The sequence below is a fragment of the Vidua chalybeata genome, chromosome 23, assembly GCF_026979565.1.
Source record: "Vidua chalybeata isolate OUT-0048 chromosome 23, bVidCha1 merged haplotype, whole genome shotgun sequence".
Lineage (NCBI taxonomy): Eukaryota > Metazoa > Chordata > Aves > Passeriformes > Viduidae > Vidua > Vidua chalybeata.
In genome coordinates, this window is record NC_071552.1 from 5,810,155 (window position 1) to 5,833,075 (window position 22,921).

General features: G+C 54.8%; 1 protein-coding gene across 4 annotated transcripts in view; it reads right to left on the reverse strand.

The window, feature by feature from the left end:
• Nucleotides 1-248: 248 nt before the first annotated feature.
• Nucleotides 249-22,921, reverse strand: part of KIRREL3 (kirre like nephrin family adhesion molecule 3) — a 371,179-nt gene continuing 348,506 nt past the window's right edge. For 3 of the 4 annotated variants that reach the window (XM_053963257.1, XM_053963259.1, XM_053963260.1), the window contains 8 exons: nt 22,370-22,496; nt 16,635-16,735; nt 16,360-16,558; nt 14,992-15,027; nt 12,078-12,185; nt 8,320-8,429; nt 1,900-1,986; nt 249-962 (listed from right to left, as the gene is read on the reverse strand). In XM_053963257.1, coding sequence (XP_053819232.1) covers nt 519-962; nt 1,900-1,986; nt 8,320-8,429; nt 12,078-12,185; nt 14,992-15,027; nt 16,360-16,558; nt 16,635-16,735; nt 22,370-22,496 — 1,212 coding nt within the window. In that variant the 3' untranslated portion in view covers nt 249-518. The remainder of the gene's footprint in view (nt 963-1,899; nt 1,987-8,319; nt 8,430-12,077; nt 12,186-14,991; nt 15,028-16,359; nt 16,559-16,634; nt 16,736-22,369; nt 22,497-22,921) is intronic. The other variant, XM_053963258.1, reaches the window with a different exon arrangement.

Consider the following 22,921-nt stretch of genomic DNA (forward strand, 5'->3'; position numbering starts at 1 on the left):
CCCTGCGGGGTGGCCATCAGCCCAGGCGTGCCACGAGAAACACCTCTTGTATTGACCGCGGTGCCGCGATACAGCGTGGAGAGGCCCTTCCCGGGGAGTCCCTGTCCCACCGCTGTCCCCCACCTCCTGTCCCACATGGCGGGACCCCCCCCCGACCCCCCGAAACGGACTCTATAAGTATGGACACCGAACACCACGAAGGAAAGGGAGGAGCCGGGGGGGGAGAGGGCAGCGGGAAGCGGAGGCGAGCGGCTGGGGGGGTACGGGGGTGCGTGGTGGGGCCAGGGCCGTCCCCAGCCCCGCGGAGGGGACGGCTCCCCGGGGCTCAGCGCGTCCTCGGCGGGGTTGTGCTTAGCATGTACCAGGGAGGGGGATGCTCGGCCGGTCCCCTGCCCCGCAGCCCCGCTCCGGGGGGGGCTGGATCCGGCCTCTTCCCACCGCCGCTGCCGGCGGGCGCCACTGTCCGAGCGCGGAGCCACGGCGCCCACGCGGAGGGTCCCGAGCGTCCCCGGAGGGGCTCAAACGTGCGTCTGCATCCGCCTCTGCAGGGGCCGGCTGGGGTCCGAGTTTTGGGAAGACGACTGGGAATGGTGGGAGGAGGATGCGGAGGCCTTGCTGGCCTTGTCAAACTGCACGTAGCCGTCCTGCTTGCCGCTGCTGCTGATGCTGCTGTCGCACTGGGTGTCGAGGAAGGAGCTGCTGTCGCTCATGGAGCCGCGCTGGAACTCGCGCTCGCACAGCTCGATGGAGCTGCTGCCCATGCCCAGCACGAAGCGCTGGCTGTAGTCGTAGAGGCGGCTCTGCCCGCTCAGGGTGCTGTAGATGTTGGTGAAGGACATGCCCGTGGGCACCCGCTGCTTGCCGGCCGGGCGCAGGTCAGCCGGGCAGCCTGACAGCGAGATGGTGGGGGTGGAGTGGTGCTCCTTGAAGGTGTTCACGCTGTAGTAGCCGTTGGTGGGGTCCTGGGGAGTGGGAGAAGCGGGGCAGGTTGGTGGTGGCCTCCCTGGGTACTGTGGCATTTGGGGTGCCCACCCTGCCCGTTCACCCAGGACATGAGAGACTTATCAGAATCATCGAATATGCTGAGCTGGAAGAGACCCACAAGGACCATCCAGTCCAACTCCTGGCCCTACACAGACCCCCAACAATCCTACCCTGTGCCTGAGAGCAGTATCCAAACACTCCAGGGGCTCTGGCAGCCTCGGGGCTGTGCCCATTCCCTGGGGAGCCTGGGCAGTGCCAGCACCCTCTGGGGGAAGAACCTCTGCCTGATATCCAACCTAACGCTCCCCTGGTACAGCTCCAGCTGTTGTCTCAGGTCCTGTTGCTGGTCACAGAGAGCAGAGATTAGAGCTGTCCCTCAGGAAGAAGCTGCAGACCCTGATGAGTCTCCCCTTGGTCTCCTCCAGGCTGAACAAGCCAAGTCACCTCAGCCGCTCCTCATATGAACCCTCCAGACCCTTCCCCATTTTCATAGCCCCGCTTTGGAGAACACCTCAACCACCAAACCATCCAGCAATGTCCTCTTGTGCCACCAGTGAATTCCAATCAGCCCCCTCCAGGCCGGGACACAAGCGCCCCTTGCACACCACTGTCCTGGCACCACACCTTCGTGTTACCCCTAAAAGTGCTGGGGCCACAAAACAGTGCCAGCATGCCAGAGCCTCTCTCCCTGCACAGCGACAGCCCTCTGGGACAGGCCACCACTGGGGACATGGCCCTAGGACAGGCAGCCTGGCAGCAGCAGTGCTGGGTGAGGCATGAGCTGGTTCTGCCCGGCAGTGGGCACGGGGAGGGGTTCCCAGCACTCCGGGGTGCAGCCCCTCTGCCAGGAGTGACAGGGGGCTCTGACCCCATCTCTTCATGGGGGACAGAGGCAGGCCCCAGGATCCAACTCACCTTCAGGTTTTGAAACTCCTTCTCCTCCTCCTTGAGCACCTCGAGCTGCTTCAGCACCGAATCCTGCTGGAACTCCCCCCGGTCCATCTAGGAGAGGACACAGGCAGGGGTCAACAGCCCAGCACCGCCTGACCCCGGGTTCCTCATCACCCCCAGGTCATGTGGGGCGAGCCCCACACCCATCATCAGCCCCAGGGCACTGGGAAGTTGCCACCAGCTGGATTCAAGGACTTGCCCAGGGGTGTCCCAGCAGTGTCCGAGGGCGGACGCCCAAAAGCCACACAATTCCCTGGGTTACAGATTTTTTTTCCCTGTTTAGGACAGAAAAAAGCAGGCTGATGCAGAAAACGAATTATTTACCGAGTTAAGGGTTGGGGCTGCAACCCGCCTGCCCAAAGCAACACCCCCAAAATCGCCTGTTTTTGTTTTTGTTTGTTTTTTGTTTCCCTTCTTTTCATCCTTTCCTCCTCAGCTGAACTTGGCCGCCTCATTAGTTTTCCTTTGAAGGCTGGCTGTGATCGGGGGGAGGCGGAGAGGAGGGGCAAGGTGCACATTAATTACACTACAGCTTTAATTACCCTTCCTCCAGCATGCGGGGCTGTGCAGGAAGCAGAATATTTATCAACCAATTTCTCAGTTGCCTTTTTTTAGCTTCTCCCGAATTCACCGGACGCCTCCAGCCCGGCTTCTCTGGGATCACAGCCCCACACCAGCCCAAAAATCCCCTTTTATTGCCCAAATTCTCTCCTCTTTAAGATGGTAAGTGGCTGTGGAAATTCACCCCGCGGCACTTGCTGTTCATCTCCCGAAAGCCTTTGATGTGGCTATTAAAGGCAATAAATTAAAGTACCTGAGTTTTCCTAGGGAAAAGAAAGCCTGTATCAGCCATTGATTTACCAGGATAAATACAAGTGTCGCCGAGGATTAAACGAGTGCAGCTAAAATGGGACGTGGAGGGTTTTTTTGCTCTGCCAGCCCCGGCGACCCCCTCGATCTCTAAAGTATCTCTGCAAAGGCAGACTGGGGCTGTTAACCTCATCGGAAGGGTTTAACTGCTCCCAGCTCGGAATGAAAACGAAAACCCACTTCTCCTCCCTGGATTTGCTTTTTGTGTTGGCGTGGATGTCTCAGAGCAGGGCAGGGCCAGACCCAGAGATGGAGAGGGGAGAAGGGAGGTGGGAACCAAGGGAACAATCCCACTGTGACCAAACCTCCCTGGAATGAATGTCGGGTTTGGTGGGGTGTTTGAAGCCATTTTATTGAAGACATTTATTTTATTTAAGCCATTGAAGTGATGGTGGGAATGATCCATGTACTGAGATACTCCCTGAGCTCTGTGAGGACCCTGCCTGTCCCCGACGCTCTGAATTCGGCTGCACCCCGTGGATTTGGGGACTGCAGGGAGTCTCCACATGAGGTCCACAAAGCGCCATCACATCACTGAACCTCCAAGTCCCCCATTACAGCCGGTCATTGACGTCAACTTTATTAAGTTTTACACCATTAATTAGTGGGTGGTGGGATCCCCGTTAGTGTGATTTCTGCTTTGTCATCACTGAGCAAACATCGCTTAGGGACCGACGTTAACTCAAGTTCACTCCATCACCAATATCAACACGGACTATGAAGGGGGAGAGGGAAATAGATGGAAAAAGGGACCAGAGATGTCTGAGTGCCCTGGCAAGGGATGCCCCGTGTCATTCCTGGACGTTTTTCCAGAGCCATCCTTTCGCCAGCCAGGTGACAGCACCAATATGCTCCGGGCCTCGCCGTGCAGATGGCTGGGGATGCACCCTCCTGTTAGAGCCACGTGCCCACCACTCCCTCCTGCCAGCGCCCTTCCCATCCTGGGAACCTCCTGCCAGGACTTCATCCTGCTTGGCACTGCCAGGCGCCGGCTGCCTTCCCCACGCCCAGAACAGTGTCGCATCGCAGGTGGGGTGCAAAGTCCTGCCCATGGCCAAACCTCGCCGGTGCCTCCTGGCTCAGCGTGGCTGAGGGATGTGACAAACTGCACCCCTGCATCCCTGACCGCCACTGCCTCGGTTTCCCCCTCTGCAAAAGGCAGGGAGGGACCCCCTCCAGCTCCTGAAGCATCACCTCAGGCTGGCTGTGCTGGCTCCCCCCGCCCAGGGAGCGCCTCCCTGCAGAGCAAAGCGCCTTCGCAGGGTCCCTCAGCGCCGGGAAACACCGGCTGGAAGCAGCAGGCAGTGCCGCGCCTTCCGCTCTGCTCTGCTCCCCCGCGTTTCACGCCGCCAAACGAAGCCTCTGAGATGGAGAATCCGACAGGATATTAAATTCTTGGCTTTCATTAGTGGACACAATATGTTTTTTTAAATGCTGCTTCAGGTTCCTGAGTATCTTCCAGACCTGGCGGGCTCGAAGTGCCTCCCCTCACCTCGCTCCGGGTTTAATTACAATATTTCCGGCTGGTTGGGTAATTGGATGCCACCCGGCAGCACTGGTGCTGGCCAGACGTTACCAGGGTGAGGGATGTTGGTGACGATTCTCGATCAGCGACCTCCTTTGCTCCCAGGGAGGGAACAAGCCCATGAATAAAGAACCCCTCTGGGAATTCCCAGCTCGATGAAGCCTTATCACCTTCAAACGCCGGCTCTGGCCTCGGTCGCTGAGCCGCTGGGTGGGTGTGGCTGCCCACCACAGGAGAAGCTGCCCGTCTTGTCCCACCTCTCCCCAAAATCCTGCTTTGGGACGGGCTGGTGCCGCTGGAAGGAGCCGGCTGTGAGGGAGGGATGTTCCCCGAGCCTTCCGGGCGAGACTGGATGCTGTTCAGACGCAGCCCGGCTCCGGTTCCGGCCCGGCTCTGACAGCTCAGGGCTGCCGGTGCTTCCCAGGGTGGCGGTGGCAGTGGCCGCTGGGCACATGGAACACGTCCCAGCCCGCGGGCACGGGGGGGAGGCAGAGAAAGGGATGCTGTGTCCGCTGGGCTGCGCGAAGGAATGAGCCTCGCCCAGAATGGAAATTCTGCTTCTTTGATTTTTCCTCTTCCACAGGGATCTGAGCTGAGCACCTGTCTAGGAAAGGTGTCTGGTGCTGATCACCTGTGAAGGCTGTGAACAAACTAGAAATAGCCCTTGGAGCAGAGGGATGGGTTTAAGGAGACAGAAAAAGATAAACCTATCAGGGGATTGATTATTTTGACTCTTCCACTCCAAATCTGAACCACAGGCAATGCCTGGATCTGCCTGGCCACAGTGGGGCATGAATGATCCAGAAGGGATGAATGATCCAGAGGTGGAGATCTCTGGGATGCCCCTGCCTGCCTGACACTTTGGGATCGTCTGTGACTGCTTATGGGGATGGCTCCTTTGGGATTATCAGCTCCATCTCACAGGTGGGGAGGCACGGGGTCCGTTCAGCCGGGAAAAAACCCAGCCATGGTAAGGGAGGAGCCGTGCCCCGCCGGAGCTGACCGTGCTCTTCATCTCCCTCCTCACAGCCCGGGCTCAACGGAGCTGCCGTGCCCATGCAATGCGTCCCGCAGGAGGGAAAATGCGGCTGTTGTGGTTTATTTTCCCCCGGATCAAACCCTTCACCAGGCTCTTTTGCCTCCAGCCACTCGAGCTAGCAGCCTTTTCCCTGCCCGTAGGCACTGCCTGGCAGAACAGCTCTCGGAGCAGGGGGTGGGAACGCCGCTGAGGCAATGTGAACATATGCAAATCAGCCAGCGTGACTCGTATCCTAAGGTGTTAATGAATTTATAGATGCATGAATAATTACTTGTGAAAAGCACTGTGAGCTGCCGAGGTCACAGATGGCTGGAGAATGACAAAACAGCGTTTGGGGGGACAGAGAGTCACGCTGGCACCCTGCGGCCAGGAGCGCTCCGGCAGAGCGGGACACGGTGGGAAACCGAGCAGCAAAGGCACAGCCACGGCGCTGAGGACCCTGAAATTCAGCACGAGCAGGTCAGGCTGTGCTGGAGTCAGGGGCTCGGCCGAGGGGCCGAGGTGGGGTTAGGATGGAGAGCGGCGAGGAGCTGTTTGCCAGCGTGGCTGTTCCTCGTTAACATCCACATTAATGATCCCGAGCCCCGGCGTGGCAATGACAGTCACAGCTGCTATTAAACTGCAAGGTGTGATGAGCACTGGTGAGGGCGAGGAGATCATCTCAAGGGAGGGAGATCTCACAGGATGCTCGGAGAAGGCAAATGGGGGAGCAGAGGGAATAATGCTGGCGCTGGGAGAAGGGAGAGCTGGAAAGTCCTGGGGTGAGAGGAGGGAGGTGCTGGGCACTGCCCTCCTCCTCCTGATAAAGAGGTCTCATTGCTCCTCATCAGCAAGGAGAGGTTTTTAACTTGATCCTTCATTTCATGGACAAAGTTGGGACATTTTATCAGGAACCTGTTTGGCATCCAAGGCTGGCTGTCTGATGGCCAGAGGAGGATGCCCACACCATCTGTTGGACACAGCAAAGATGTGGATGAAGGACAGAGGGAGGTCTCTGCAGACTCTGAGGAGAGAAGGAATTGGGGAGTATTTCCTGGGAACCTGCTTGCTGAGGGCAGATGAGGGTGGGGAGGCTTTGATCCAGGCAGGGGAGGGGGTTTTGATGCCTTCTCCCTGCAGGTAGGATGTCCCAGCTGTCCCAAACCCTGCCAACATCAGGGTCAGAGATCACAGACCACCTCTTCCAGCTCTTGAATGGTGCTGATCCAATGATGTAATTTCCAACTGCTGTATTTTCAAGAAAAATTCCTGGATTTGGCCAGGAAGGGGGAAGAATTGCCCTCGTCCAGTCCAGCCAGGCTGTGAGTCTCTGTTGTGTCACATCTGAAAGTGCTCAGCTTTAAGTGTGAACCCTGTTCACACTTAAACAGTTCTATTGTGCCGTGACCAAACCACCTCTCACCAGTCCGGCTGATAAACCCAGGAGTGCCACAACCTCTCCCTGTAAGGCATTTTTTCCCAGCTCTCAAACGAATATTGTCATTTTTGTCTGCACCATTTCCACCCTGCCAGAGTCCCCATTGCAACGTGCCCAGCACAGCTCCACTCCCAGCCTCACCAAGGCACAAGCTGACGTGAAATCACCCCCTGGCTCCTGCAAATAACCTAAGAAAGTCCCCAGGATGGATTCCAAGATCCTGTGCTTGACCTCTCACCACCATCCTCTTCCTTGTTCACTCAGAGTGGTAAATGTTCTCTTCTGCTGAGGCTTCGTGTGTGCTTCCAGCCTGGCCTGGAGGGGGATTTGGGATGATCCCAGATGCCCCTGTGGGAGCCAGATCTGGGCTTGGCACTGCTGATCACACAGATGATGTACAGGGTCCCATGGAAAGAAAGCTTCTCATTTCCCCTCATCCCAGCAGATTGCTCCAAACCCAACCCCAGCCTCCTCTGACCTTCCAGCCTTGCAAATCCCACCATAGACTTGCAGATTTCTCAGGGCAAAGCCCTACTGGGAATGAAGGGTCTTGCATAGGAACCTCAGTGGAGCTGGGATAAGTTGCCAGATCTCCACCTCCTCCTGCCTCATTGTTTGGAGGCTCCCTGGCTGTCTAAATGCTCTGGCAGTCCTGACAATTTCAGCAAGCGATTCCACCCACTCTACGATGATCAGCATTGCCTTCCCACCAGGCATTCATGGAACAGCTTTTGCAGGCAGGACATACAAGTGCTGCCCAAAAAACCTGAGCTTTAGAGGAGGAAAAAACCACCCAACAGCCTAGAAAGCAGCCAGAGGCTTCTTCAATCCCTTCCCCCTTTCCCATCTGCTCTTTTATTTCCTTTTTTTTGCAGGATTCTTTGCCATTTTTCAGCTTCTATTTGTCGCCAGCAAGTGAAAGCCAAGGCAAACTGGGGCTGAGCCACAGAGAACAGTGACCACAGCACACAGAGGGGCTGCCGGCGAGGATGCACCAGCATCAGAGTGCAAGCTGCGTTTCCTGGATCTCAGCCGTCCACCTCTTGCCCTGCCCGTGTCCATCGGTCCCCTCGGGTGAAGGCAGTGGCCTCGGGAAGGTGACACCTCCCCGGTGTTACAGACCCAGGTGCAGACTGGCCCCACAGCCCGGGTGTGCATCCAGCCCTGTGCACACGCCGTGGTGCTGCCCGCACAAGTCTCGCTGGGTGATGAGCTCTTTATCACCTCGTGCTCGCCCGCTGTGTCTCCCTGCCCTCTGCAGCTTTCCAGGTGTGAGGTGGCAAATTTGCTTTGCAATTAGCCCTGCGGGCAGATGGGCCACTACAATAAACCCCTAGCAGCTTTCCCTCCTCATTAGCCAAGTTTCACTCCAGGAGTTTTTATGGCAAGAGAATGTGGATCTCGAGAACAGTATTTTTGGAAGCGTGTCTTTGCCTTGAGTGGTTATTATGGGGCTGAACGACACGGGTCTGGGCTTGCTACCATCAAACTTTGCCCGGAGCAATCGCTTAGGGAAGGGAAGGAATTCCTCACCATCAGCTGCTTGATGGTCGGGTGCTCCTCCGCCTCCCTGCCCGAGGCCGGCTCCTTGTGCACGATCTCCACACGGATGTCGTTCTTGGCAGAAACCACACCCTTGAGATCTGGGAAAAGAGGGAGATGGACAAGGGGGTTAGTCTGAGGCAGTGGTGGAGCTTCTGCAGGGACATGACTGAGAGGATTCCCAGCAACTGAACTGACTGAGAAAATAAACCCGGCTCAGCAAGCCCATTGTAGAGCTGGAGGAGCATTATTTGCGTTGCCAGAAGGTATGGACGGCTCAGACTCCTATAGGAATTCCTTTTGGAGCTCGGTTGGCCTCTGCCCACACTCACGGTGCTGTTACCAGGGCCTGGGCTGTAGCAGAACTGCTCCCACAGGGAGTGAAATCGTTGTCCAACCTGCTGATCCATAGAAAATACTGCTCCTGAGGGATGGACCAGCTCTGCACAGGCTCTGGGATCCCCAGAGAAAAACCTCCCGCAGTCTGGGCTGCAGACAACACGTGGAAAAGGCCAAGCAAGGAGCACAGATGTAGCCAGGGACAGTTTTATCATCTCCAAGCAGCCTGGAAATGACAACGAGCGAAGAGAGAAACATTCCTAGAGAGACTCCCTGCCTTCCCTGAAGGTGTCAGGCGTGCTTTGAACAAGTCATTTTAGCGAAGTAAACCACAGACGTGGAGCAGCGGGAGCAGAACGGCGGCGCAAAGCCGAGATGAAAAGCAGAGATGGAGGCAAATCTGAGCAGCGAGACCTCAACAGCTTTGAAGTCGGCCCCCAGCCACGGACCTGGCTCTCACCTCCCAGGATGGCTGTGCCAGCCCTCCCAGACCCAAAAACTGCCTTGAATGACTGGTTTGTCAGATCTACCTCCAGCTGATGGATCCAGCAGCGCCCTGCCAAGCCAGGATTGCAGGGATCAGTCCAGAAAAGGCTGGACCCCCCGGGAGTTTTATCTCTAAACCAAACGGAATGATGTAACCGACACCAGCTCCAAGCTCTGTCCTTGAATTTCTCTCTCCCAGCATCCCCTGTCCTCCACACCCGCAGCCCCCAGACCTCACCAAGTCTCAGGGCACAAGGCAAAGCCTTTCACTGGGAAGTTACTACAGCTTATTTTTTTAATGTTGTCCTGCTGGGACCACGTTCCTGGTGCTGGAGCCTCTGTCTTTAATCACAAGGAGACGCTAATCAGTGTCTTGCAGCTCCTCTCCCAGGAGTGTTCCCCCTCAAATAACTCTGGGCCGTTAAGTCACTGAAGATATAACAACAGATGTGCAGTAAATTTTTTTTCTTTTCCAGAGCCTCCAGGTTTGGTGTGTCTGCACCTGGTCCTTTTTTTTTTTTTTGCTGCATTTTCCCAAAACATGGTCAGGAATTGCCTCCCCCATTGCTGTTAGTTGTGGTCAGTGGCTGGGTCAGGAGATTCCTTCTCCAGAGTTACTGCTGGGTCACTGTGTCCCCTCAACACAACTGTTCCTGCGGTCTGCACCAGGTTGTTGTTATAAATGATGGCACAATGCTCCAGTATTTGTCTTGAGAGAGGAATCTGCAGTCATCCTGGCAGGAAATGAGTCCTTCTCCTGCTATCCAAGTGCTCTGTCAATCCCATCATTCCTGAGCTGATCTCTGTAATAACTCTACACATCGCACACAACTAACAGTGATGAAATTCCTTTCCTCACCTTCCAGCCTGGTGTTCCCACCCTCCTCAGCACCTCAGAACTGGGGTAAAAGCCCATCCACCTGGCACATCCAAGTCCTTCCCTGCAGGGTTCTGCACCCTGAGCGTCACTGGGGTTTGGTTCAGCTGCTGATGCTCCCAGTTCCCCCCAAACCCAAGGAGAGGCTGTTTTGGTAGTTTCCAGTGGCTTTTGGAGCCAGGTAACGGGGAACTGAGTGGCCTCAGTGCCACCAGCACCCCATGCATGAATCCCAGGCTGGGGAATCCCATCTGCACTCTGGATTTGCTGCTGTCCCCAGCTGGCTCTGGCTCTTCCCTTCCCACAAGGTTTTGGGGAGGGAAGGGAGATCAGGGCAGGGATCTTCACTTGGGTGATCTCTTACTTATTCTGATCCCAAAGTGAAGTGGCAAAGAAGCCTTGTAGGGAGCAAAGGGACCCCTGCCCTGGCCTGGGGATGCTGCTGACCTCTCCCCAGGGAATCACACTGCCAGGGGAGCAGCAGAGCAGGGAACACTCCCAGACCCAGCAGCCTCTGGTGTATTGGAGACCCAAAAACCTTTTCTAAACGGGATAGCACCAGAAGCCCAGCGGAGAAAAAGGGACTTCAAACCCTGCCACCATGTCCCCAGTGCCTTCTTTCCAGAACCTGTCTTCCCAGCCCTGGTGAGGAAAATGCCTCTTCTTCCTGATTTAGCAATGGGATAAATAACACAAGGCCTTTGGCTGGGATGGCCTTGTCCCCTCTTGGCTTTCCCCTTGAAGAGCAGCCCATCCTTGCATGCCTCCAGCTTGTGAGGGTCTAAATCCTGGCGTTTTCACCACGTCTGGAATCTGTTGTCATGGCATTCCTGTGAAATTGTGTGTCCTGTAAAGAGCCCTGCACCATCTGGTTCCATCTAACGAGAGGGAAATAATGAACCACACGCTCTCTGTTTCTCTGAAGGATGTGGTATTGGGAAAAAACAGCCCATGGACATGGGAACATGGCTTGGCCCTGCTTCCTTCAGGTGCTTGCATTGTCTCTTGCTGCCAAATTACCTCCATGACATCAAACTGGCCTAGTCTTGGGTGCTGTCCATCAGCAATCCTTCCCCAAAAAGCAAGATAAATGACTTTCCCTATTTAGTTCATTAATTCTTGCTAATGGAGGCTGTGAGAGTTCAAAAAAAAATGGGATAAAACAGGGAGAAGCATCATTAACATGCTGAAAATTAAACACATTTCTGCAGTGGGGGGTTGTGTGTCCTTACTGAATCCAGGAGCTGCTTGGTGTCTTTGATGGCTTTGTAAATCATCAAGGGGGGAAAAATAAAAGAACAACAACTGGGTTTTCTGGCACACACATGGAGAGTTTGGCATCCCGGAATCCGTACCACGCGTCTCGCGAGCCGGGAGCAGCGCCAAGGATCTCCTCCTCTCCCCAGAGGCTTGGAATGCTCTAGACAATCACACTCTTCTCCCTCCTGCTTTGGTGCCTTTCTTCCAATCCTCCTTTAATTTCCTGGTGTCTTTTTAATGAGGCCAGACTATGCTGCACCACTTCCCCCTCCTCCTCCTCTACCTGTGTCTCTATTGTCACTTTAACTTGTATTTCCAGTGCAGTCAGACTCCAAAATGCACAACTCCCATGAACAACCCCTCTGCTGGCTGTCGTTCCTGCCAGGAATATGCATGTCAGGAAAATTGGAATTAAAACAGAAGCATAACTGTGGAGGGGTTTTAGGCACCAATGTGGCACAGTGAGGATGCTTCTCTCTCTTGTACCCCAGGAATTCTCCAAGGGAGAGATTAAGAGGTCCCCAGCACACCTCCTGAGCTGCCTGTGCTGCTAACAGGGACCAGCAGTTACCCTGGCATGTTTGCCATAAGCCCTTCCCTTTTCCCACAGGGCTGCCATTTGCAGCAAACACTTGGTAGCCCAACAGGAGAAGCAGCTTGTGCGGAGAAGTAAACTCAGTAAATTGTGCCGGTAAATTCAGGCTCTGATTTCTCCCTGCTCCACTCTCCCCAGAGTTCTCCCCTCAGCCCTCCCAAAGGGGTGCAGCTGGTGGGGAGTGACACTTACTCCTCTGGGAGCGGGCGCAGCAGAAGGCGACGATGGTGGCCATCAGCACCAGGAACGCCACACCGGCCCCCACGGCCACTCCGATGATCACTGCCATCGGCACCGACTCTGCAAGAGCAAGGAGAGGAAGCTTGAAGCGGGCTGAAGGTCACAGAGGGGGCTTTTCCCCCAGGGACCCACCCCTGGCTACTGGCAAGAGGCTCAGTGATGAGCCTGGGGAGGGTTTTGGGGCCTCCTTCCCTGCTCCCCCATCCGTGTGTGGTGATGTCGGCACGGGCTGCCCGTGGGATGCTGCAGTTTGTACAACCCTGCTCGTTCTGTGCCTCAGTTTACCCTGGGAGGAGAGGAGGGGGGAGCCAGAGGAATGGATTACCAACTGCTCTTGTTAGCGCCCTGCAGGTTAATGAATGAGCTTCTCTAAAGGATGAAGTGCAAAAGAAGTCTGTGTGTTATTATTATTAAGAAAGAGAAATGGCATCCGAGCAGGCTGATGGATGACTTAACCCAAGTCATCATTCACAGCCCCTCCCTATTTTATATCCCAATTTCCTGCCATCTCCTGTGGCTTGTCAACTGTCATCCTTCCAAAATTCCTGAGGGTGCTACAAAGACCGGGATGGGAGGGATGGCCCATGCTGGGGCTGAGCCCTGCGGGGTGGGATGTGTGGGCAGGGTCTGTGGGAGGCAGAGCAGGGGATGCACCCTCACATCCTTCTGCCTGCAAGAACTCTGTCACCAAGTTCCTGGGGGGGATTTTGGGCTGTGGCTCAGCCAGCAAAGCTGATTTATTTACGCAGGCTCTGGCAGCAGCTTGTGAGGTGTGGGGAGGGTGGAATGGGAAATCACATTTATGGTGAGAGGGTCAGATTTGGAGCCCCAAAGCCTTTTTATCTCCCTGCTCTGTCTCTCCAGCTCCTCCAGGCACAGCTCTGACTTTACAGTGAGTGTTGGGTTGGATTAAGGAGGGGCAGCGATGGGCAGCGCTCACACCGTAGGACACCACAGCTGTGGGTACCACAAACCACCTTCCTTGGCTGGGATGAGAAAGCTGCACCCTGAAGACTCTCTCCCCTAAACCTGCAGGTATCTCTAGGTCCCCATTCCTTCTCTTTCTAAACACTTTGTAGGATCTTGTGAACCAAAATAGGGATAACCTTGTCTGGCATGACCAGTTAAGGTGGGTGAATGTGTCTTCACAACTTTCCTGCACACCTCCTTGGAAGGTGTTTTCTCCTTGGAGGCCTTGCCTTGGAAATGGATGGGATGAATTTACGGGAAAATGTATGCAGAGAGGTGGTTCTCAGAGGTCTGTGCAGATGGGGACATGAATGCTGCTGGACCCTGGGGACACAGGGGGTGACCCAGCTGAGAAGCAAAGCCCAGGGATTGTCACTTGACTGGGTGATACAGGAACCATTTCCCATTGCCCACTGGTGTGGAGCTGGAGTTGGGCAGGAATTTCATCCTGGACCTGAGGCCACAGATCCCACCTGTGCCTTTCACCTTCCCAAGGGGGACACACTCCTACAGGTGGGACTGGGGGCAGTTGTCATTCCAGCAGCATCCACTGTGTAGTCAGCAAAGGGTGTCTTCCTTGTTTACCCTGCCCCAAGTGGGACAGAGGAGTTCTAAAGCCACTTCACGGTACCCTTAAGCCATGGCTGTGGAGCTCATGGGTCCTGAGCCCTAATTTGGGAACTGCAGGGTGATAAACATGTGGTGCTGATTGAGTTTAGGCTCTGCTCACACTTGATCAAAATAGAACTGATGTTTCTCACTTTATGGCTTGCTCATGGATCTCCTGCTTGGGCCTGCAGGTCCCTTGATGTGTCACATGTCACTCAAGCTGGGCCACTGGTGACATGACTCAAGTGGCACTGAACCAATCCATCACCAAACCTCTGAGAGTGCCCAGGTGGTGAAAAGGCAAATCCCCTCAGTCCTCTGCTGGAGCTCAGGGAACAGGTGCTGCAGCTGGGTCCAGCTGCCCCAGGAAGCTCACCCTAAAATCAGCATCCTCCAACCTGGCAGCTGAGCCATGGCACAAAGAAACCAGGATTTTCTGAGGCTGCCTGCTAGGCAGTGCTCCTGCCAACAGTGGTAGCTCCTCATGGGATTTTTTTTTTTTTTGCCTTCCCAGGGGAATTTGGAGCAAGGGGCTGGAGAGACAGGAGCCTGGAGACCCTGGAAGGGCTGGCTGGCTCTCAGCTTTGAGGAATGGGATCTGCAGGGCAGAGCTCAGAGAGAAGCAGGTGGCGATGGGGATGAAGATGATGAAGAACGATGCAGGGAATGAGGTGGGGAAAATGTCCAGGGCTCTCCTGGGCTGGGATAAAGGTAACTGCAAAGGGGCAGTGACAGAATGTGGGGATGGTAAAGTGTCCTGTAGGGATGGGTGAGCTGAGGGAGGGGCAGATTGCTGGCTTCCCCAGGAATCCTGCTCTGGGCCACAGGATGAGGAACCACAAGGGCAGCATATCCCACAGATCTGCCCCAAGATCCATCCAAACCTGCTCTGGTGCCAGTGCATGCTGGCCATCACTCTCCCACTATGCTGAACCAAGCTGATGTCTGCAAATGACCCTAGAAACATGTACTTTTCCCTCTGTTTTTGTCCCAGAGTAGCACTCTGTGGGACTTCTGCAACATGGTTGAGTAACAGCATCCCCCTTCCAGTGACTGGGGAGCTGGGGCAAAGAAAGTGCTGGCAAAGAGTGGATCAGTGGCACAGGGGGGACTGGACCACTCCAGCTTCCCAGTCCTGCCCCAGTCGCTGCCCTGCAGCTTCCCTACAGCCCTTCCTGCCCTGCCTGCCCTATGGAAAGCTGCCGGGCCAGGAGGAGGACGCTGGGCCCTCAGGTGTGGTGATGGCTGGGGACAATTCACATTCACCGTCAGCTCAAGATTTCCATACCTGCTTGAATACCAGCTCCTGATTTCATTTCCGTACCTGTTTGAAAATAAAGCAAGTGTCCACAGCCTTGCACAGCCCACGCGCCCACCGCAGCCTTCCTGAGCGCTCAGCCCTCTGCTCTGCTCTGCTCCGGGGCTGGCCCCGTGAAGGGGACCCTGCGGTGTCCCCCTGGCCCGGGCAGGGCTGTCCCCTGTGCCACCCTGCGGTGTCCCCCTGGCCCGGGCAGGGCTGTCCCCTGTGTCACCCTGTGGTGTCCCCCTGGCCCGGGCAGGGCTGTCCCCTGTGCCACCCTGCGGTGTCCCCCTGGCCCGGGCAGGGCTGTCCCCTGTGTCACTCTGTGGTGTCCCCCTGGCCCGGGCAGGGCTGTCCCCTGTGTCACTCTGTGGTGTCCCCCTGGCCCGGGCAGGGCTGTCCCCTGTGTCACCCTGTGGTGTCCCCCTGGCCCGGGCAGGGCTGTCCCCTGGCGTGGCCCAGCAGGGACCCCTGGCTGTGAGCTCGGAGCCGGCTCGGCTGCCCGGCCACCCTCCGCCGGGACCCAGGCTCGCCGCCGAGCGCTCCTGCTGACTGGCAGACGACCTGGAAAAACCACTGGCTCTGTTTGCATTGGAAGAAGCCCAAGGCTAATTTTAAGGGGTTCATTTAGCTCTGATTTAATCTGGACGCCAGCCTTGCCTATAAATCACGGCTTAATGAGAACAATCCACCTGCCTGCCCTGGCATTTAATAAAATAGAGGAGAACTGGAGTTCCTCCAGGAGCTAAGCATTCCTCACGGCTAAACTCTCCCTCCCCTGCTGTGGAGAGCCCTGAGAGCGGAATTGCCCTGGCCATCCCCTGGGAATTGCTGGGTGGGTGAGCCCAGCCCTGTGTGACGTGCTGGCATTGTGGCTGATGGCCAGGATGGAGAGTTGCCACCCGTCCAAATGCCTTCCTCTCAATCATTCACTCCCATCACTGTGGAGCAGTGGAGGTCTGCTGGGAGCAGCCACTCCTGCTTCTCCAAGGCTATAAATGATCCTCCAGCCTGGGGCAGTGACATCACCTTGTACTGTGGGACAGGGAGTAAGGGGTGCAGGATCAGCCCATGCCCTCCAGCTGTAGCAGGACAGGTAAAATCAGGAATACCTTATCAAGCAGAGACTTCACAGGACTTGTCCTGCCCCTTTACCAAGATCATGTGCCCTAAGGATGCCATCTTACAGCTAGCACAGCTGGAGCCTTGTCACCGTCCTTCCTAATTTCCTCTTTGGCATCCCAAGAGCTCTCCTGAGCACCTCCTGCCTCTCACAGCATCTCCCCACTCCCACAGCCCAGCCAGGTGCTAATTCCCGCTGCCCACCAGCCCCGGCAGCTGCCCAGCAGTGCCCACCTTGCTCCTTGAGCCGGATGATCTCCGTGTCGGAGCCGAAGCTGTTCCAGGCGGTGCAGTTGTAGATGGTTTGGAAATCAGCCCGGACGATGTTGCTGATGGTCAGTGTGGAGATGACCCCCTCATCTGTGCTCACCGTCTCCACCGTGTAGCGCCCGGAGGTCCCAGACTCCAGGACGTTCTCCTTCCAGGACCAAGCCTGCCAAGCGAGAGAGGGGTGAGCCCGGGCACCCCGAGGTGTTCCAGGCACCCGCCGTGCCCGGGGTGGTACTCACAATTCGGTCTGGCGGCGGAGTGCTGCGGATGAAGCACTTGATCTGCCCCTTCTGGCCGTGCAGAGCGTGCTGGGTCTGGGTGCTGGAGATTATGGGGGGCCCTGTGGAGACAGGAGAGGCTGCTGGCACCCCATGGCACTGGTGGGGATGGGGGGTGTTAGGGGAGCCCTGAATGGATACTGGGGTCCATCTCTGAAGGGCAGGGATGGAGAAACAGCCCCATCACCTCCTGTGATGGAGAACATTGAGTGGAGGCTTTGGGCTCTGCTGGGTTTTTGCAAAGCCTCCACAAAGCACCAGGGTCCCCCATCTCTGTACCCCCATCCCTGGTGTAAAGGATCCTGCTCCCATGTCCTGGGTGAGCCTGGCCTCTGAGAAGGGCTGTTTGCTGCACAAGCAAAGCAGGATCCCATCCCACCTGATGTTTCTCTTCTGTGCTCTCCCAGATTCATTAAGCAACCATTAAACTAATTGCTCTCCAGGGCATTAAGGAAGATGTGGTGGAGGAGTTTCTGCTGGAAAACTTTGACACCCATCAGCTGGGCTTTCCTGTGCCATGTGGATCATGAAAGGAGCCTAGGAGAAAGGGTAGGAAAGGCTCTTCCTGAGCCTAACACCTGCTTGGGATGGGAAGTGTCCTTGTCCTGCCTTGGTGAACATCCTGTGACTGGGAGAAAAGGGATGGGAGAGGAGAGCATGTGGTGTGTCCCTCACTCTTCTAACAGCCCTGATGGCCCCAGGGGAGCAGCACAAGAGCGGGGATCCTAATTGCTGTAAATTAACCTCCTTAATTAAAGCAGATTTGCATTTCCATGAGTGGCTTGCTGCTGGCAGAAAAGAAAACAGCAACAACTGGGCTGCAGGGCAGGGAGAGAGGGGTGGCAGGGGCTGTCAGAGCTCCCCCTGCTCCAGCTCTGGAACTTCACTTGGGTGAACACCCAACGTTCCAGAGTGTCACTAGGCTGTCATGCCTGGCTTGGACTACATCACTAGTTTATCAGTTTATCACATCACAGGTTTATCAGTAACACAGCCTTGTGGATTTATTCCCATTTTCCCCACCTCCCTGCCCTGCACCTGATGTGTTCCTTCAAAAAAATGTCTCAGGGATTTGGGGTAAATTGGGAAGAAAGATTTGCCTGGGTATTCCTGCCTGATTCTCATCCAAATCACACATTTATAAATTTCATGAATGCACAAAAATGTACCAAAATGCTACATCCTTCACTCTCAGGCATTTGTACATGCAGCTGCCTTTTGGAACTGTCCCAGTAACCCCTTCCTGCACCAAACTTGCACACTCCTCACACACTTCCCACTGAGGCACAGCCCTCTCCCTGCTTCCTTACACTGTCCAAGGGGAGATGGATGGAAAACAAGCTCATTGAAGCACAATTCGCTGACCAGTGACCACGCTGCTGGCAGCTCAGGAAATTACTACTGGAAGGGAGCCGCCATCAGCATCAGGAATAGCAGGAACTGGGCGTGAAGGTCAGGACTTGTTTTGCTGTAATGGACATTGCAGTACAGCAGTGGAAACTTGTGCCCTTTTTGATCGAAGAAGGCAAAAAAAAAAAAAAAAAAAGACACTTTGTTGTGTTTTTCTCTCAAAATGCTCAAGATGTTGTTCTAGGCACGATCCCAAGGTGTGAGTTCTTGTTTATCCATCGTTGAAAGCTCAGCTTTCCAAAGGGTCTCAGTGGAGGTGACTCCTTGCTTTGCCTGAGGAGCCTGCTGAGGCCATTGATGCTCCTGCCCACCTGAGGATTCCAAAGCCAGCAGAGGCAAGAGCAGTGATGGGATGTGCAGGCCAGGCCTAAACAGTAATAAAAAGAACTGTCTCCTTTCCATTTTGATGGTTGTGTGTTACTTATAAATTCTAGAAGAGCTCCAAGACTGGGTGACGCTAGAGAAAAATGGCTTAATAATCATTAAAAGGATCATTTTCCCCAAGGCGAGTGGATTTTTAAATGGCACAAATGCCAATGGCTTTGGCTTTTATTATTGCTTCAGGAGTTCAGAGTCGAAGGCTTATCATCATGATAATAGTGGATGACTAAAGACTATTTGTGAGATGAACATGCCCAGAAATAATAGCATGAAGTTACAGCCTCTTCGCATTCAGGACCGGTGTTTGATTCTCCACCAAGCTCTGGCTCCTTATGAAAGCTGCCAATCTCCAGCTTGGCATTCAGCGCCGAGTGTGAGACAGCCCACAGGCAGGGAAAGGGCTCTAAGCAATGTTGCTATGGATATAAATGATGGAGCTATTGGTGGAGGTTATTTTTAGCACCTCGGTGCCAATTTATTTGTGCGGTCCTGGCGGCTCACACAAAAGAGAAGTCTGAGGTGGAAGCCTTCAGGAATGAAAGGATAGGATAGCTTTGGCTTCTCCAGTCTGATTGAGTCCATCTGAACTTTTCTCCCAGCACTCAAAATGATTTGGCAGGAGAGTTTTGTTTAACTCCTTGCTTCCTGCAGAAGTCCTGGGCTGGCTAGTTCTGCCTGGTATTGCAAAGGAACACCACAGAATGGTTTGTGTTGGAAAAGTCTTTAAAACCCATCTCATTCCACATCCCCTACCGTGGGCAGAGACACCTCCCACCAGAGCAGGTTGTTCCAACCTGGCCTTGAGCACTTCCTGTCACAGTGATGTGCTCCTGGCCAAGAGGGGTGGCAGGTCAGCCCTGCCCTGCTCCCAGCTCTCGGGCATGCCCGACTTCCTTGTTGGGGTGAATCCCAGGCAAATTACATCCTGAATTAGTCACCTGGAGCTGTCCAGCCCTTCCAACAAACTTCTCTTGCAGAACAAGGTGGGCAGGGGTGGTGGTCCCTGCTCAGCAGTCCCTGCCAAGCCCGGATGGTGCAGTGACAGATGGGACTGCTGGTGATCGGCCTGTGAAGGTGACCTTGGGGTGCTTCTGCTGGGGTGGGAGCTGCAACTGGGCTGGATGCAGTCAAGAGCATCGAGAGGCTTTGGCAGTAAATCCAGCTGCTGCTGATTCATGATGGCACCAAATTCCTTCCTTCCTTCGAGCCTCTGCTGCTCTGGCCCTGCCAAATGCTGCTGCTTTGCATAATCCTCCTTCCCACTCACCAGACTCTGAATCCTATCTGCTTCTTTGCAGGCTGGTGGCCTTGGCTCTGGCACGGGATTGGGCTGCTCTGCAACCACAGCCCTGTCTGAGGAAGCTGGGTGGGAAGGGCAGGAGGATGCTCTTTCACCCTACCATCATCAGGACATGATTTTGGATAATTTTTGGAGTGGATAGGCTGGTGGGACCACAGACTCAGAGTGGGTCGGGTGATCCCTCATTTGGGATCTCTGTGCTTGGTGGGATAGATCAGCCCCCTGAAATTCCAGGTGTCCTGATCATGGGCAGTGCAGCCAGCCCAGAACACAACTTCTCAATGCCTGATTTTTCTGTGACAGAGGGAGGCATCTGGTAATAACAGACAATTGTATCACCCTCTGGACTTAAACTCACATCAAAATATGAGGCATTCAACTTCCCCCTTGAATTACATCAGAACAGGCTTCCAGCAGAATTCATTAGCTGGATTAGACACACTGTGCCGTGCTCTGGAGCTGGAATGCTGCTCCCGCTGCAGGACAGGCTGCCAAGCCCTGGTTCTTGGTGGATGTGGGATGTGGTGCTCAGGGGCTCAGTTCTCCTCACTTGGAGGGCCACGAGAGCATCCTGACTCAGAGGTGTGGGATTCTCCCTTGGTCCAATACCTGTGACATGTTCCAACATTGTCACCTTCGGGGTGCACCAAGCCCCCAGCAGCATTCCCATGGGATGGGATGTGCAGGCAGACAGTTCCTGGCAGATGCTCAAAGCTGAGCAGTGAACCCCATGCATGGAATTCATTTGCTCCCCATCAGTTTCCCCATGCATAAGCTAGGAGAAAAAAACAGAAGTTGCTGGAGAGCAACTTTTCCAGTCAGTGCTGCATGCTCCAAATGCCCGAGCCTGTGGGGAGCTCTGCTCTGCTCTCAGGGCATCCCTGTGCCTGGTAGGTGTCAGGGAAGGAGCATGTTCTTCATGCTAATTTGTTGCTTTGTTTTCCATAAGCTCATTTAATTGTAATTAAAACCCAGCAGCTGCTGGGGAAGGAGACTGAAGGCGCCGAGGAGCTGAGTCCAAGTTGAGGGAGTGGTTGGTTTTCAGTCCCTGCTGCGTTGCCCTTGCCTTCCTTTTCTAGGATTATAGAAACCTGGAATAGTTTGGGTGGGAAGTGACCTTTAAAGGTCATCCAGTCCAACCCCCTTGTCATGACAGGGACATCTTCAGCTAGATCAGGTTGCTCAGAGCCCTGTCCTTGAACGTTTCCAGGGAACTGGGGCATCCACCATCTGCATTATCTGTGTTTGAAATCAATGCTTGCCTGAGCTCCCTCCTTATGTTCTTCTCCTGCGACAGTGAGTGGGGAGTGAAACCTGCCAGTTTGTCATGCAGGTGAGAGAAAATGCAAAATTCATCCTCTGCTTACACCATTTGCAGCCCACCTGGCTCTTTCCCTGCCCTATTTATGCTGCAATTTGTTACCAGCTGCTGCGAGGTCTTGGCCAGGGCATCACGAAACTCCGGAGATGTGGCTGTGAGTCCAGGGCACATCCTGACACCATGCTGGATGAGCCCCAAGCAGCCATGGAGGTATCCTGACAGGTATCCTGACAGGAATCCTGGCAGGAATGTTCACAAATATCCTCACAGGAATCCTCACAGGCATCCTCATGTGGGTTGGAGAGTGTGATTAGGCTGCTGGTCTTGGATCCAGACTCAATTCCCAGCTCTCCAGGTGTACAATAGAGACAACAGCACTCTCTGACCTTGCGAGGGTTTTGCAAGATTAATCTATTAAAGATTTAAAGCTGCCAGCTCCCAACTACTCAATAAACCCCTGTTGATAATAAGGAACTGTGCGGAGCTGAGCAAATGTTGATTTTTTTTTTTTTTTTTTTTTTTTGCCTTAACTTGTGCATTTCCAGGCAAAATAATGCAAAATCCATTTTACCCCAAATGCCTGGATCTCTGATTCAACTGGGGGTGGGATTTGCTCCAAAAGGAAGTATCTGAGGGGATAATTTGGGAACAGGAGCTGTCAGAGCAACAGGTCAAGGTAGGAAGGGAATCAGGGTAGGGAAGCAGGAGGGAAGGAATGGTGGAAGGGAAGCAGGAAGGAAGGAATGGCAAATGGGAAGCAGGAGGGAAGGAATGGTGGAAGGGAAGCAGGAGGGAAGGAATGGTGGAAGGGAAGCAGGAGGGAAGGGATAGCAGAAGGGAGCAGGAGGGAAGGGATGGGAGAAGGGAGCAGGAGGGAAGGAATGGTGGAAGGGAGCAGGAGGGAAGGAATGGTGGAAGGGAAGCAGGAGGGAAGGGATGGCAGAAGGGAGCAGGAGGGAAGGGATGGCAGAAGGGAGCAGGAGGGAAGGGATGGCAGAAAGGAGCAGGAGGGAAGGGATGGCAAAAGGGAGCAGGAGGGAAGGGATGGCAGAAAGGAGCAGGAGGGAAGGGATGGCAGAAGGGAGCAGGAGGGAAGGGATGGCAGAAGGGAGCAGGAGGGAAGGGATGGCAGAAGGGAGCAGGAGGGAAGGGATGGCAGAAAGGAGCAGGAGGGAAGGGATGGCAAAAGGGAGCAGGAGGGAAGGGATGGCAGAAGGGAGCAGGAGGGAAGGGATGGCAGAAGGGAGCAGGAGGGAAGGGATGGCAGAAGGGAGCAGGAGGTACCGTTGACGGTGAGCGTCACCTCCCGCTCCCCCGCGCCCACCCGCGGCACCACGGCTCGGCACACGTATTTCCCAGCGTCTTCCTGGCGGACTGACTTCAGGATCAGCTTGTTCTCATTGCTCAGGACCTGAAAGAGAGGAGAGGGGCTTTCAGGTGGGCCATGAGAAGTTACAGACAAAACAAATGACCTGAGTCACCAGCTCCTGAGCATCCTTGGGAAAGCCAAGTGGATGAGCCCAAAGTCTGGCATTGCATGGAAATATCACTTGCTGCTGTTGACCAAAGAATAAAGAAACACCACAGGTGTTTTGGGGTGGAATTAGAAATCCTCTTCCTATTCATTTGAATTTTTACAAACTGCAGTTTTGCAAGAAGTTCAAGATACAAGAGAAAAATTTTGGTGGCTGCAGTGACACAGGCAGAAAAACCTCAGTGAGAACCACACTCCACACTTGCACCTCCACATTCACAGGCACAGAGGAGGCTGCTGGGATTGGCTCGGGGATTTTAAGCCCAGAAGTGGTGGCAGAGGTGGCAGACACCTTGGAATGG